This window comes from Amphiura filiformis, chromosome 9 (assembly GCF_039555335.1).
Source record: "Amphiura filiformis chromosome 9, Afil_fr2py, whole genome shotgun sequence".
NCBI classification, from domain to species: Eukaryota; Metazoa; Echinodermata; class Ophiuroidea; order Amphilepidida; family Amphiuridae; genus Amphiura; species Amphiura filiformis.
In genome coordinates, this window is record NC_092636.1 from 67,494,772 (window position 1) to 67,511,003 (window position 16,232).

Below are 16,232 nucleotides of genomic sequence, written 5' to 3' on the forward strand. Positions count from 1 at the left end.
AGGAGCTTCTCTGTGATTGCACCAAAGTTATGGAACATTCTTCCTTCTCATATTAAAAACTCCGGCACAATTTACCAATTTAAAACTCATCTCAAAACTCATCTTTTCAACCAGGCTTACTGCTGAACTGTTCGCGAACCATGTTATTTCACATTATTTCTGATTATGTACTCTATGATTGATTATTGTGTTTTAAATGATCTCAGCATGTGTATATTTGGCTGATTTTAGTCGTTTTTAGCTTTAAGTGTAAATTGGCTCAGCATCATTGATGTTTGTGTATTATTATGATTGCTGGTTTTATCCTGTTGTAGATTAAGATTTAATAATTGATATTATTTTTGATGGGTTTTTATGCTTCTGTAGTTTTTAAGATGTTTGTAGTTACGGTATTTTTCCTTTTGTGCAGCGCCTAGAGACCCTTTGTTTTGTGCGCTTTATAAATGTCCATTATTATTATTATTATTATTATTAACATGAGCAAGTCAATTATTTTCAACAAGTCACATCTACATCAATCAGATCAAGTTCAATAAGAATTGCCAAGAAAAGGAATCCAAATGGATTGGTCATTTAATATTACAGTTATTAATAAGAAATTTAATTATATAAAATATCTTGTAAAACGTAGATAAGAGGCTTACACATCATATATTATATACCTCATCTAAAGATTCCTGCCATCTGATTGGTTAAAAGTTGGTTAATTTTGACCATACCCCTCATAGCAGTCAATATTTGTATACTAGAACATGCAAATATCTAAACATCACACACTAGTGCATGATCAAGTGGACGATGCTTAATCGAAATTCTTAACCCCGGTTCTTAACATATCAATATATAAGGGGAGTAAGAACCAAAGTTCAATGCTTTACTGCCTTTGGGCACATGATTTTTAAAACGTACTGGACCTGTTACCTTCTACAAATCAAAAGTGGTGTACTTACAGTATAGGCCATGTTGCCCATGAATAGATGGCCTCCTAATTGGCCATTACCAAATGCTATATCTTGCTCAAGACCTGCACACAGCAATCCAAATATAAGTATAGAATGGAATACTGCATTGGCTGTCCACATCCAAAACACCTGCAGAGTAACATAAATAGGTCAGTCACCTTACATCATTTGTTCACAAATCTTTGCATCCCACTTCAAAGATGGAACTTGAAAAGTGCTATTCATGAAATGTCATGGCAATCATTTAGTGGTTAATGACTGTGCATCAGTTGTTTTGAGGGTATTGTGAAATATCTAAACATTGTGATTTGGAACCGAGGAATATCCAGAGGAGCGTACAACCTCATTCATAACCGTCACTTTTCACTTTTTAAATAATTTACGTCACATTTTCTTCTTTTCAATTTGAAAACAAAATAGAATTTTTACTGCATCTTTCGTTTTCCCTGTAAAAAATCGAATAGCCCATTAGGGAAATACTGCTAGCAACCAATCACACTAGTGCACAATCAGGCAATGTCCAAATATGTCCAAATGTGGAAATAGTTCGAATGCATAACATGTCACGTAATGCGGTCATTGTAAAGCATACTTTTAGCTATGTCACAAGACGCGGTCATTGTTCTTTTTCAATAACCTGCATTTGCGTCCGCATATTTTAAAGTTATTATCTGTGATTGGATTAAACACATCGCATATATTAATAAGGTTATGAATACAAAACAATTCCTTGCCATTTTAAGTCCTATTTCTATTGCTATCCAATCACATGTGTCTGTGTGACTTACCTTTGTGTTGAAGTACTCTGCATTTTGGGAATGTCTATAAAGCTGCGGAAACTTCTGCATACTTTCCACACTGACGTTACGATCAAACAGACCAATGGCAAATGGAGGGAGAGCTGTAAAGACCTAGGATCAAAGCAGATTGAAGAAAATAGTTACTAATTGTAGAAAAAATAAATAATTCTACATATAATTATAGTTTATGATAATGCAATGGAAAGACAGCAAAGCTTGTTCCGAGATGCAGTCCATAGTGAACGTTCTTAGAAAAGAAAGGATTTGACAACCTTTTGACTGATTTTTCACTTTCTTGTTAACTGGCAGTAGCAATATGAAATATGTACCGATGTAAGCATTACTTAAAGGGGAATATGCCTGTCCAATATCTCAATTTACATCCCATTGGTAGAGATGGTCACATAGACCTTTACCGATATCGTTGAAAAATAAATGCAAGCAAGATGTTAAATATTGATCTACTTCTGAAAAATTGTGCAGGTATGCTATTTAGATACTAAACATATCACAATGGCACATTTTTAAACGGCATGACATATTATGGTAACTTATTATTATCCCTTTGTAAAATCTTTGGTAGTTACACATACTTACCAAATTGTAGATACCAATGCACCACTTGTTGAAGAGAATTTGACCGGACCATCCATTCACAATAGCAAACCAGAACTGAAAAGAAACAAACATAAACAATACAAATGTGTTTATTGAAACAAACTTTTGACATTTGATAAATGGATGCTCTCAGATATAAGATATAAGTTTATAACGCAATTAAGATAGTGTCCCTATGACTGATATATTATTTACTTGACATTCTTATTCAGTGGGCGGGATTTAGTTTATAAACAAAAAATCTGCTCAGACAAGCGCATGATTTCAGGTGATGTTTATCAGGCCGCAGACAATCCTACAACATCACCAAGTATTGAAAATGTGAAACACACTTGTCGAGACACGCGTATGTATTGTGTAGTAGGCATAAGCCTTGTGCGTAATATGCACACACGATCGCAATTGTGTAAACTGAACAAGTTTGTCATGACGGTAACCTAACTTTTGCTAAATAAAATAGAAAATAATATTTAACTGACTATGAGCCGGTATCCACTGTGACAAAATATTAGACCTGCCTATCCTCTATAACACGATTTTAAAACAAAAATAGTTTATTCTCTAACTATTCAATTGTGTTGAATGCAACATCAGCATTATTAAGTATGTGAGTTACAAAGTGTTAAAATTTATATTAATGATAACAAGGCAATAATAAAAAAAATCAGATTTTCACAATTTTTAAAAATTATTACTTAAATTATTACTTAATAATATCTCCCCAAATTGTGAATCAATTTTGATATTATCCATCATGCACCCATCAGACCTGACTCACCTCCATAATATACAGGCAAATGTTCTTATAAAATGAATACAGGATGACTTTAGACAATCTATTGTAACTCCACACACCATGCACCAACATCAATTTGTGTAGGAATCGGAACTGTGCGATGGAATAGTCTGAGGAATTGGCAGCTTGCAGTCCTTCCAGACCACTGATACCGATACCAACATCAGCAGCTTGAATCATACCCACATCATTAGCACCATCACCAATGGCAAGAGTTACTACTTTCACATTCGCTTTGACCAGCTCCACAAGTTCTGCTTTCTGACGAGGAGTGACCCTATAGTGAACAAAATACAGAATTAAGCTTCAAAAAACTAAAATAAATCCCCTATTATTCTCTAGTGAATGTAAGGTCTGCATAAGAAGTTAAATGCAGTCTGGGTGAAATATAAAATATATTATAATTCTTTGTATGTCAATTCCTTGTATGTCCCGTTATATGTTCAGCCATGTATTTTAGGCTTGTATTAATATGTGTCATCAAAATAGATCAGATCTCATTAGCATTTCCCACATTCAAGCTATCTGCCCTACCTACAAGCAACAAAATTAATGTTGGCCCACATTCAACATAGGAACATCAATTGCATCCCCCTTCCACCAATACAAGGTTGATCAGACCAGTAAGACCCCTCAACATTAATTGATGGGGTGGGGAAATGTGGCATAAAGATGGCAAATCTGCTTCAAATACATGGCAAACCTGTGTAAATTGAATGCCAGGTTGTGATACGATGGTCATTTGAAACAGAACACACAAGTGTGCCAACTATAAATTTTGTTGATTGTAGGCTTCAGGACTTTTTTTGGGGGGGGGTTGCTACCAAGTATCTGAATAATCTGATTAATCTGAATAATCTCATGGTCACCTACAATCAAGGAAGTTAATGTTGGCACACTCTGGCTTACTAAATGTAAATCGCCACCCCTCTCCCCCATTTCAATGTTGATGAAAGCACTTTTTCCATTGGGCTTTCCAGTCTCCCCAACATTGATTGAGGGGGAAAGGATAAGGTTTGTACATCTCATCAAACATAGTTATACTAATTTCAATGAACTATCAGAGTGGCAATGAAGAGTTCCAACATATGAGCATACTGTCAAGGTGTACTAACTATTAATTTCGTTGATTGTAGCTCTGAAGCAATGTGGCTTATTTTTCAATCTTACTCATTACATCATATATCAATAACAAACCATGAATTTCTGATCTATGAAGAAGATTGCTTTTACCCACCTGCAACAGATGACTGCCTTGCATGATACAGCAAGGTCAAGGAAGTCCTTCCTCAGGTCAAATTCCAAAGCAAATTTCAGTGTCTGGAAAAAAGCAAACAACAACAATTTTTTATAATTCAACAAGTTTCTTCACATCAGGGAGAAATAACAGCATATAAAATTTTAAACTGAGGTGAAAGACCAAGAAGTGAAACTTCCAACAATGACAATTCCCAAAGTATATTCCACCATTAACCTTATTAGTATTTTCGAAATAATCAACTTTGCTTGTATTGTACAGGGAACCAATTACCAGTGCTTATACTCTAGAATCTTTCTTTTCTCATATTGGCCAAATTTTGGCCAAATTTTTATTTTTTTATTAACAATTAACAATTTTCTCTTGCACCAAATCTTGGGTGTTTTCTTGTGGGTTTTTTTTCACTGTGCCAAAATTTGTGACATACAATCTTATCACGAACACTGACTATAACACCAAGTTAATCTATAATTCACCTTTCCGTCAACAACAAGTCCTACATCATTCTGCTTGCCCAGCTGATCTCCAAACGTCTCAATATGTCTCCTCAGTGTCTCCCTGCAGTCATCATGGCTCTGCTCATTGATGATCACAAGTGGCATACCCTGTGTCAGCAGCTTGCAGGAGTAACCTGGTACAGGTAAAGGAATTGATACAGTAATCTGATTCACTTTTACAGTTGAGATAACTTCTGTTACATTCTGTTCTTAACGGGTCGGTCACCCACCTTTGCATAGTATTTTTTGTGGGCCTGAAAGCACATCGGACGTTGTTATCCGATCCCTTAATGAAAGCTTTTGTACAATGCAGATGCTGATACCAAAATTGACATTCTGCAATCGGGGAGGTTAAATATTTATAAAATCAATAGCCGGCAGAGTAGTTCAAACCAAAACACAAGGCTAGGTTTGGAGGATGCTCATACCAGTTTTGTTTTGTTTTTCATCACATGTAGACTTCTTGCTAGCCAAGTCGCCATCAAAAATGTTTGCCATTTGACATATATCCTAGTTTTACCTACATTTACCTAGTATTGATTCAAATATTGGCCTAAATCAGATATTTTCAGGTATGTCATGAGGTAGGGAGATTGGTGCATTTTCAAGGACCCTCCTGGCAAATTAGGCAGCCATTTGTTAGCCTTATCAATGTATTATACTCTGTTAGGCAATGGAAACAAATTAGTTTGATCTTTCGATCGACCATCGATGCTTGGTCGATCCTCATTATCTATGAAATAAATAAATTTACTATTGTTAATTGTGATAAAATAGTAATTTGTGCCTGTAGGGATATTTATCTATAAAAATTTAGCGTTAATTCTTATTAATTAGTTGACAGTTCATTAATAATAAGCATCGAAGCAGCATCGACGGTCGATCCAAAGATTGAACCTATTTGTTTCTGGTGCCTTAGTTTACTGCATGTTGCTTACCGACATTGATAGCAGTCTCCTGTTTGTCTCCAGTCAACACCCATATCTTGCATTCAGCTCTCAATAGTGTATCAATTGTCTCTGGCACACCCTGAAAAATATCACATAGTTGCATTGAGATAATATATATCAAAACAAATGCAAAATCTGAATAAATATCTAAAAGTTTTCACAGCTTAATTGTTCTCATTACGCCCCTGATTAGAACTCCTTCGCATTTATTTATTTGTCGACATAACATGTGCACAGCGTAAATACAGAAGTGAGATCCTGATTGACTAATTGAATGGTGTCATTCAAGCCATGTATCATGATCACATCCGCCATCAACTATGAAAGGGACCTCTAGATTTCCATAAACTTACATCCTGCAATTTGTCTTCGATAGCTGAAGCACCAATAAGGTTAAAGTTCATCTCAATTAACTCAGCAGCTTCTTCCAATTTCTTCTCTCTGTCCTGCAGAGCTGTACTGGCTTTGTAGTACGTAGCACTCCATTCCTGGTATGCAGAAAAAAGGGAAACAGCCCAATCAGTACTGCATACATTATGTGACCCAGTGTTCCCATTAGCGTGATAAGGGCTTACAAAGCTTCACCTACTGCTGAACAGACTGACACATCCCATATTATTTTATCCTTGGTACTATGTGGCAAATGGATATAAAATCACAAACATTCTATTTTGTTTTCAATCAATCAATTTCCTATAAGATGCAGTTGGAAGACTAGTCAGATTTTCATCACTTATCAACAATTATCATCAATTCATCTCATTACCTATTAATCTATTCATACATTCATACATTTCAAACAATCTTATCAAGACACCTACCTCATAATCTTGTTTGGAAATTTCTCTGAATGAAAAACACAAGGTTCGCAAACCTGCAAGTTAAAAATACATAAAAGCAATTGTTGGAAGAATTGTGTGATTAACACTTTTAAAATTAGTGACAATATTTCATTGTGCATAAGAATGTATGTTTTGATATTTTCCGAGCATCTCAAGCTTATTTTGACAATGTCTGAGTTGGAAAGGGGAAAAAATAGGAGAAAAGAATAAACTCGCATTGGATTTTTAAATCTTTGCAATCTCTGAGACATACTCTATTTGCTTTGCCAGTTGGTCTAAGAACATTTCATTTAGTGAAAACACTAGACTGAATATTCTGAACCAGAACTGTGATCAATGATCATTATGTCTCCGATTCATTCTATATAATATAAAATATCATCATAGTTTACTTATTCCTGTTGAAAAAGCCACCATTTTCCATGTCATTCCATCAACTTACCATACACACAATACAAAGACTACCCATTCAATCAATCAACCAATGACCTACCTTCAGAAGCAAATTGTTCCAGATGCCTCAATGTCTCCTCCCTATGTTCCTGACCTTCTGCCAACCTCTCATAGATGACATTGTCCTGAAAAATACATAGAGAAATGCAACACACATAGATGATGAAATCAAAATTATGTCAAATATCGAGGTTGACGTTGGCGTTTTTCCATTATGTGCTGCTATCAGCAAGAATTGTTATACTTTTAAGTGAAGATGGTCTATGTGGCATACTACCGAGTAAACCAAATGTTTCCTCTCTTTTTTATATTGCAGAACTGCCAACCTTTAAAAAACGTTTCAGACTTAAAATCAGTATTTTCACATTGTCGTCATCATCATCATCATCATCATCACAAATCACGATAATTCACCTGGTCAAACCTGAAGGAAGGTAAGTTTTCAAACATACTATGCAACAGACTTGTAGTATTGGGACCCGCCATGAGTACGGGTATGGGTACGGGTCCAAAGCCAAAATAAGGTGCAAGTATGGGTACGGGTACAGAGCCACGGGTACAGGTACGAGTACAGAAATTGGGACTTGAGTACGGGTATGGATACGAGGACAGGTACGGGTCTGTAATTAAATATCATGAAAAAGGATTCAAATATGGAAAAAATGTTGAGTCATTAATTCTACTTACAGCCCCTTTACACAGGAGAAGTATAGTACCATTTGCAGTACGCACAATACATGACATCCTCTTTCTTGCACTGAAAACAAAGGGAAACATATGAACATGAATATGTAGCTAATAAATTCATTCCCCAAAATTAAATGGGAATTCATATCATTCTAGAACCAAAATGTATTATATATCTCATATGCAGATTCATGTTATCTCAGACATGACATAAAAGTAGGGGCTTTGTTTCAACTATTTTAGAGAATTTCATCAAAATTAACTATGCCCAAGGCATTGGAATGAAACTATGCCCGAACAATGCCAAAGGCATTGAAATGAACTACATGTATTGCCAGCAAAATCTCAAGTGTATTGAGTGTGGATAATCAGTCTTTTTTACTTCAACTTTGCAGGTTTCCTCCTTTAAAACAGATTAAAATGGCATGTTTGAAACCTTAAGAGACTTGTTAATTCCCCTTTTAAAGCCTGTGTCGAGGGAACTAATAAGATAAAATCATAATATTTAACCTTGAGAGCTTGGCAATCCTTAATCACTGTTCCATAATTGCAAGCTGTAATAATAAGGGTCAGAAGTCATCACTTATTCAACATACCTTGTAAAATCCAACACATTCAGCACATCATATCGTTCCTGTTCCCCCATCTGAAGTAAAAAGAAGAAATAGTAAGTTAGGATTAACATATCACTGTTAAAGGAGGGTGGTCAGAGAGTTATGCTAATTCAACTTGGTTGAAGGACCTTGACCCCCACTTCACAATTATGATATCTCATACTGGAATGTCATTTCTTTTTGATGTGAGTGCCAAAGGTGTGAATTTGAACACCCTATTGAATACTGTATAAACAATGATATGGTTAGCCTACTTTGTCACATTTTGGGTCACAAAATTCAATCAGAACATATTATATACAAGGACAATGAGAAAAATATTATATGGGCTTTCCACTGATACCAAAATCTAGATTTCGACGGCGAAAAAGTGAAAGTGGGGAGGAGGCTGCAGATTAAAACATGTACCTGAAATATTGTTTCCCTGTGGATTTTGTACAAGTTTTTCAGATCAGCAGCGTAAATATTGACATGCTTTAATTGTCATTAATTTGACCACAAATCACATGCATACAGCAGTACATACACAAACACACTTACCACATTGATTTCAACATAGTCTGGTGTTCTTTCATTAAACTTGAATCCAAACTGACTAGCAGCTCTCACCAAAGCCCCTTCATCTGCAAGTGATTAGCAAAGCATTAAGTATGGATTAGCACGTTGAACCAAGTAGGAGGCTACAGTTAGGTAATTAACAGATTCAAAGAAATCCAACAGGATTGTCATTATAGTCCACCATTATTACACACAGAATCTTAAAGAAATTTATTCAAAAAAAAAAAAGATGGTCATATTGTCAGCCAAATTCTTTATCTCTGTAGGTCTCAGAAGTGGGCAAATGCATTGCCAAGAGAAATACTTCTTGGTATTTCAAATTTTCAGTTTGATAGATAATTAGAGATACATAACACCAAAAGTTTTATGTGCCAAACATTGTGGGTATACAATCTGCTATATATTTTGATGATTCCTTTGTATTATGACCTGTCTGTCTGTCTGTCAGGGTGTCTGTGTGTGTGGGTGGGTGGGTGTCTGTCTTTGCTTGGATGCTTACCTGGTGATGATGCTTGGAATATGATGTCATCATTTTCTGGATCCCTTTCTGGTACAACTGTATGACACACAGCCATCATGGTGAGAAACATGCGGATATGAGGTGCTGTTATCTACATTATAAACAGAATAACATCAAATCAGTCAATACAATTGTATGTAATCCAGATAAATAATAATGAAACTGGTATAAATTTAGTCATTTTAATTTATTTATTTTGTTGTGAGAATTTTTTTTTGGGGGGGTGGCAAAATTATTTTGGTAAGATTAAACTTGTAATTGAAAAATATAAGAGCAGTATTCGTTATTTACAAGCTTTGGGCATCATGCTGTCCTTGTTTTATTAGTGCTGTGTGTAAGATGTGGGGGTGTGTGTGTGATGTGTGCAATTGGTTGATTTGTTTATTTTCTGTCATTTGATTAGCAGGGTGCAACAATGATCAGTCACTTTTACTTGCATGATGCAGCATCTGTTTTGCTGCGTTCATTGCACTTTGTATGTGTTCTTTATGATGGAAATAAAATGAATATGATGAATATGAATGAATTATGAATGTAATTATATTCTTGGTATAAGTGGTACGTTTGAGGAGCATTAATTTTTGTGCTTTTCACACTCTACACTCCCATGAAAAAAAAACAGTACAAATATTCTCGTATGTATAGGCTGTGTAAAAAAACTCAAAATCGGCACAGCGTGAAAAATTACACAATGAAAAAGACCACTTTAACAGTATTGACTTGATTAATAGATAGCTTGTTGTACTCACATGTTTATTCTGAAGATTTTCTAATAATTTGGCATCTTGGAAAGCATCCATATCTCCTCCATTACTCCTGTCACAAGAAAAGCAAAATACTAAGAATCAGTATTTCAAGAAGTTATCTCTAAGATAATCCCACTCAGTCAACACATTTGACTTAAAAGCAGTCAGAAATTTCAAGAAATTTTGTGACTCATAGTATAATCATGATATATAACTATAGTTTGATCAGCTTGTAATTGGCGGGAATTGTTAGAACCACTACTCAGAAAAGAAGACTCATGTTAAGAGGAATATAGTTGACCCGTCTGGTCCATAATATGTGTGTTAAAGAAACGAGACAAAGTACATGACTTCAATTAATAATTTGTGCAATGTCACAAGACAATTTTCAAAATAAAATATCAAGCCGATTACGAGCTGATCAGATTATATATTTGCCAAAATTTCTCTTTTTGTAGAATAGCACAGTGATTGCCTATCACTTACCCATACATAATCCCTGCTATAGTACATCGTTTGAAATCCATGATGTTTTCTGTCAGCGTACCCGTCTTGTCAGAAAAAATGTATTTCACCTGGCCCAACTCATCGTTGAGATTGGACGTTCTTGCTGCAGCGGGAGTATCAGTTTGAGCATGGTACATGTCCCGATCCTATCATAATGGAAAGCACATGAAGTGGTTGATATTAATAAAATGATGGGAACTTATAGTCATGTGTAAAAGTGATACAAATTGTATTTATAAAATAAAATACACTTTGAACTTGAGGATGTTTAAACATAAAATTAGGGCTGAAAAATACATTACTAATTTAACTGCTATTGGATTTTCTAAAAAGTGGTGAATAATAGATTACAATTTCACTATATTCTTATTCTTCGTATACCTTACAGACATGGAATTAAGCATAAGCAATACAGTTTTACACTCTGAAATTTGTAATCTGTGGCTCCTTTTAAATAGCTTGCATTCTGATACTCAATTTTGTTTTTTAAATAACTGTTTGTTACAGCATTTTTTAATCTAAAAATATTGAATAGAACAACATATTAATTCAATAACATGTTTCAAAGCATCATGCTAAATGAAACTACCCTGTATATAAAGATTGTCATTATTGTCTGTGTGGTACGCAAACTGTTCAACAACTCTTCCTATACCTTTTGTACATGAGCCAAACATTGTTAATCGGTGATGAATCCACACTTTTCCAGTAAAGTGTATGTGTTACATGTGAGCTCGTAAAATTAACCATGCCTGGAACTTATACCTCTCTGTTGAATTCTGTATTTTTGGAGATAGCAGCTAAACATTGTCACTTTGTTCATTAGTTTTATTACTGATATCAACGGAAAAATAACCGATCTTCTTATAAGGTTTAGTAGCAATGACTAATGGGCATTCCTAATGAACTTAGGGGTGTATATTAACGGTTATTTGTCTAACCATTTCAACGGACCACAATCCGATCGGTTAACCGCGTAAACGTATGTAAAAAAAATATTTAAAAAATAAAATAAAAAATTTAACTTTTTTTTTTCGGCGACTTTGGAGAACCACTGGACCTACCTACCGTATTGTCTGTAATAAACACTCCCCCTCTGATAAACGCCCCCTCCAATGTTTCAATGAAAAATTGACAAAAATGCAAACATTTCCATGCCATATTGTTTGACTTTGAGTAAGCTTAAAACTTGCATCAGTCATGTCATTGACGATCACTAAATTCAATTGCATGGACAAACCCTACTACTACTCAACCTTCCATCCATTTCATTGTCTAATTATGGTAGAATTTCACCAGATTATTGCTTGATGATGCACTTACAGGTGTAAATTTGTTGCATTTACCACGAAAATATCATTAACACGCTATTCATTGGGCGCCGCCATTATTAGGTACTTGTGTAAATCCCTCCTTTATACAGGAGCACCATCGGGAAATTTAACCCGATTTTAAAGTTTTTTTCACTTTTATCAATTCATTTCCAATAAAAACGCCCCCTTTTGGAAAAATACAATGCCTCTGGGGCGTTTATTACACACAACACAGTAGGTTTTTGGTTTTTTTACGTTTAAACGGTTAGTGATTTTCCTAAACGGATAGTGCATTTTACGGTCGGTTAAACGTGAAACGTGTAAACGTAGACACCCTTAAATGAAATAATCATGTGAATTGGACAATCTTTAGCTTGTTCTCGTTGTTGAAAGTGATTCAATCATGTTTCATCATTGTTCATCACACGTTGATGCATTCATATCATCTGTGGGACTGTGTGGTTTACTTTGTGAGAGCAGCTTTAGCTGCCCGAGCGAAGTAAACCATGCAGCCGCACAATGACGTAAGTTTTTAAATGGTGATGAACAATGGTGAAACATGATTGAATCCCTAATTGAATGCATTTTATACTTACAGCACTAATAAAGAGGGCCTGACCAAACTTGACCAATTCAAGAGTGACCGGCAAGCTTATAGGGATGAGATTGTTATATAAAATGATGAAGGTCAGGAAGTTGTAGAAGAATGAGTTGGGGGCTTCATCTGAAAAATAAAGAAAAGAACAACAGTATAGTAAGATTAATAGAGATGATAAAATCAGCACAGAGGGAAACAGGACACTCAATCATGATGAAGGGGTTTGCTTTCTCGATCATATATGACCCACTGTTAAAACCAACATCACTTCCAGGAAACAAAAATGTGTCAGCGGCCAAGTTTCACGGGAGACGTAGAAGACCAGATCAGTTGTGATCAAGCAATCAGTCAAGATGGCGAAAGATCCGATTCGTGAGTAGGAATTTATTGGCTAACAAAAATCCACCTTTGATTCACTGTGAGAGTATGTTCATAATCACTACAGTACGAGGGGGTATCCAAAAGTTTTTGACATCACCAAGAAGTTAAAGAGCTATACCGATGAAATTTTGTCAGTGTAATCACTGGTCCTTATGTACATTATGGTCCAAAAATGGTCTCATAAGTATGTTTACTTTCTTCACAGGTGGCGCTAGATGGGAAGTAGGCGCATAACCTTTTCATGATAAGATCCTCCACTTTCTGGAGTTTCTTCACTGTTGCTGCATCATCTGTAAGTGATGGACATCCACTTCTTGGCTCATCTGTGAGGGACATGTGGCCAGTTTGGAAATTCCTTTTTCAAAAAGCAACAGTGCCATATGATAGGCAATCATCACCGTAGATAGCTTTCATTTCATCATAGATTTTCTGAGCATTGTAGGCCTAACCCTTCAAATGCAGGAACTTAATCACTCTGCATACCTCAATTTTCACCATCTTGCAGGTTATGCGCCTACTGCCCATCTAGCGCCACCTGTGAAGAAAGTCAACATACTTATGAGACCATTTTTGGACCATAATGTACATAAGGACCAGTGATTACACTGACAAAATTTCATCGGTATAGCTCTTTCACTTCTGGGTGATGTCAAAAACTTTTGGATACCCCCTCGTAAAACATAATATAACACAAAAAGGTATGAATCCTGATACTCTTCTTACCTTCATAACCCAAGTACCAATCTGTATGGTAGTGCTTCTTGTTCCATATCTCCGCAGCTATTGAACTTATTAGAGCTAAAACTAGCAAGATAGCACCTAAAAATAAAATCTGAAAGAGAAATCAAGATTGGCTTACTTTGTGAGCCTGGAGTGTTGCTTTCCCAATAACAAACTGATGCAAAAAAATGCAAATGAACAGTTCTTGCTTCTCCTACCAACCGAATTCTATAGCGATACACAAGTCTCTTGAAACTGAACAAAAATAAACAACCCCGGGGCATGGCACAAAAATCGGTCCCACATCCATCATCATGCTGCATAGTTTGCACCAACTAGGAAGGCTTTGATGGCTTACATCAATACACTAGTAAAAGTAGACCAATTTTTTGTATAATATTTGAACTTTTATAATATATATAAATAAATTTTGGATTTCTAGCACATTTTTCCAGAGGATTCTAAGCGCTGTAATTTCACTACCACCTGTAAATCATCATAATCAGATGACATCAACTAGGCCAGTTGCAGCCGAACCTTGCTCAAACCTATCCGCACTTACATTGCAACATTCACCAATTATCTTTTATTAACATTTGTCAATGAGGATGAATATAACACTCAGAATGCAAGACCCAATAATATCAGGCTGTGTATGATATTAATCCCACAATGTAATGATGCCTAGCAATTTGGTGCTGATTAAGGGGGTACTACACCCCTGTGGTAAATTTGTGACTATTTTTGCATTTTTCTCAAAAAATAATAACACACTGGTAAAAAAAGTTATGTATATTATTGGGGCAAAGAATACAATTACTACACCGAAATTTTAGTGACTCAAGACAAGCGGTTCAGCATATATGATAGGAAATGAGGTACATCCTAGCGGTACCTTATTTCTTATCATAAATAACGAACCGCTTGTCTTGGGTCACTGAAATTCCAGTGTAGTAATTGGATTCCTTGCCCTATAATATACATAACTTTTTTTTTACCAGTGTGTTATTAGTTTTTCAGAAAAATGCCAAAATAGACACAAATTTATCGAGGGGTGTACATGTAGTACCCCCTTAAAGAAAGTAACTCACTTGTGAATTTGTTGTTCTATCTACTGTTGATCTCTTCAGTGGAGCAGCTTTGGAGTTCTGTAAAGAAAAATTAAGCGAACAAATTAGCAGTTACCTCTGTGGGTTCTGGAATTGGCGATTTTTGGCCATTAATCTTTGGCACTCTGCACCAAACTTTGCCTGTGTTTAGGCCTACATTGGTTGTTTGGTTTTTGTCTACTTATGTGCTCAGTGATTTTCATCGCTTGTTCTAGTACACTTTTTCTTCTAATGCCTATTTTGTTCCCCCTCGTACTGTCTAGTCTGTATGTTCCCCCACATCAAGTTGGTGTACCTTGCTTTTTTTCTTTCTAGCAGTTACCATTTGCAATATCAATAAAACAAAAATAACTAGCCACAAATTTTGCAAAATGCTGTTCTAATTTCAGTTTATCTAAATTTTCTTTCACAAGGTCTAAGAAATGAAAAGTTATGTTACTTATAATTTTCTGTTGCTGAAAATCAATTGTTTTTCTTCAAAAGTATGTTTGTACTAAATAGACAAAGACCTACACCTCAGAAAGTATGCAACTACCTACTTGTCTCCTATAAAGTAAAAACAAAATTCATAATCCACACAATATAGGTTGTATGATTCTTATAGAGGTTATCCACTTTACTCATGTGTGACTTCTAACAAAAGCTGGTTCCCGTAGTATTCATCATTCAAACCAATTCAATGCATGACCTCAGAGTTACCTGCATGACTTTGGCTGACTATTTTGAAACAGTGATGGGTGCAAGTACTTCTTTTGAAAGTCCTAAACAAGGTATAGCAGTCGCTGATAGGATATGCAGCTTATAGAACACGGATAACCTCTATTGTTAGGCAGTTCTACTTATCAACAAGAATCCCAAGTGAAAACTAAAAAAAATCCTAAATTACAGAACACATCATGATCTGTTTGACCACCATTTCACATGTTTGTTTGTGTTTTGTTGCTACTTACCATAAGTAGTTTACTTTCATGCCCTGTATAGATAGCAATACCATGTATCCATTGTGTATTCTTTAACACAGCACCCCTAAGTAATATCTGGTCTGGACCAAGTGGAACAGCACTGCAAATATGGGTAACAAAATGAAAAACAGAGGTCAACATCTGTTTGTTCATCAAATTGGTGATACTCTCCTTCTATTAATATTATGAAAGACAATGCACAGGATTAGGAACTAATACTTCTGGTGAGATTTATTATGAAGATTCTCCCAATAATATACAGCCTGTCCAAATCGAAGTACAAAGTAAATAGACCTCAGAAAATTGAGGGAATGAGAATAATTATTTTGGTGCTATGCGTG

At 35.4% G+C, this 16,232-nt stretch overlaps 1 protein-coding gene across 8 annotated transcripts in view; it reads right to left on the bottom strand.

The window, feature by feature from the left end:
• The window catches only part of LOC140161365 (probable phospholipid-transporting ATPase IA), a 105,390-nt gene that overhangs the window by 18,857 nt on the left and 70,301 nt on the right, over nucleotides 1-16,232 (bottom strand). For all 8 annotated transcript variants that reach the window (XR_011860092.1, XM_072184870.1, XM_072184869.1 and 5 more), the window contains exons 9-28: nucleotides 15,880-15,991; nucleotides 14,912-14,968; nucleotides 13,824-13,932; nucleotides 12,718-12,845; nucleotides 10,788-10,954; nucleotides 10,305-10,371; nucleotides 9,535-9,646; nucleotides 9,018-9,100; nucleotides 8,460-8,509; nucleotides 7,864-7,933; nucleotides 7,217-7,301; nucleotides 6,703-6,755; nucleotides 6,235-6,369; nucleotides 5,870-5,960; nucleotides 4,911-5,065; nucleotides 4,414-4,496; nucleotides 3,159-3,453; nucleotides 2,360-2,434; nucleotides 1,751-1,873; nucleotides 951-1,091 (exon numbers count right to left, since the gene is read on the bottom strand). Coding sequence is in view for 7 of the 8 variants with exons in the window: in XM_072184870.1 (XP_072040971.1) it covers nucleotides 951-1,091; nucleotides 1,751-1,873; nucleotides 2,360-2,434; nucleotides 3,159-3,453; nucleotides 4,414-4,496; nucleotides 4,911-5,065; nucleotides 5,870-5,960; nucleotides 6,235-6,369; nucleotides 6,703-6,755; nucleotides 7,217-7,301; nucleotides 7,864-7,933; nucleotides 8,460-8,509; nucleotides 9,018-9,100; nucleotides 9,535-9,646; nucleotides 10,305-10,371; nucleotides 10,788-10,954; nucleotides 12,718-12,845; nucleotides 13,824-13,932; nucleotides 14,912-14,968; nucleotides 15,880-15,991 (2,191 nt within the window). In the remaining variant the exon portion in view is untranslated. The remainder of the gene's footprint in view (nucleotides 1-950; nucleotides 1,092-1,750; nucleotides 1,874-2,359; nucleotides 2,435-3,158; nucleotides 3,454-4,413; nucleotides 4,497-4,910; nucleotides 5,066-5,869; nucleotides 5,961-6,234; nucleotides 6,370-6,702; nucleotides 6,756-7,216; nucleotides 7,302-7,863; nucleotides 7,934-8,459; nucleotides 8,510-9,017; nucleotides 9,101-9,534; nucleotides 9,647-10,304; nucleotides 10,372-10,787; nucleotides 10,955-12,717; nucleotides 12,846-13,823; nucleotides 13,933-14,911; nucleotides 14,969-15,879; nucleotides 15,992-16,232) is intronic.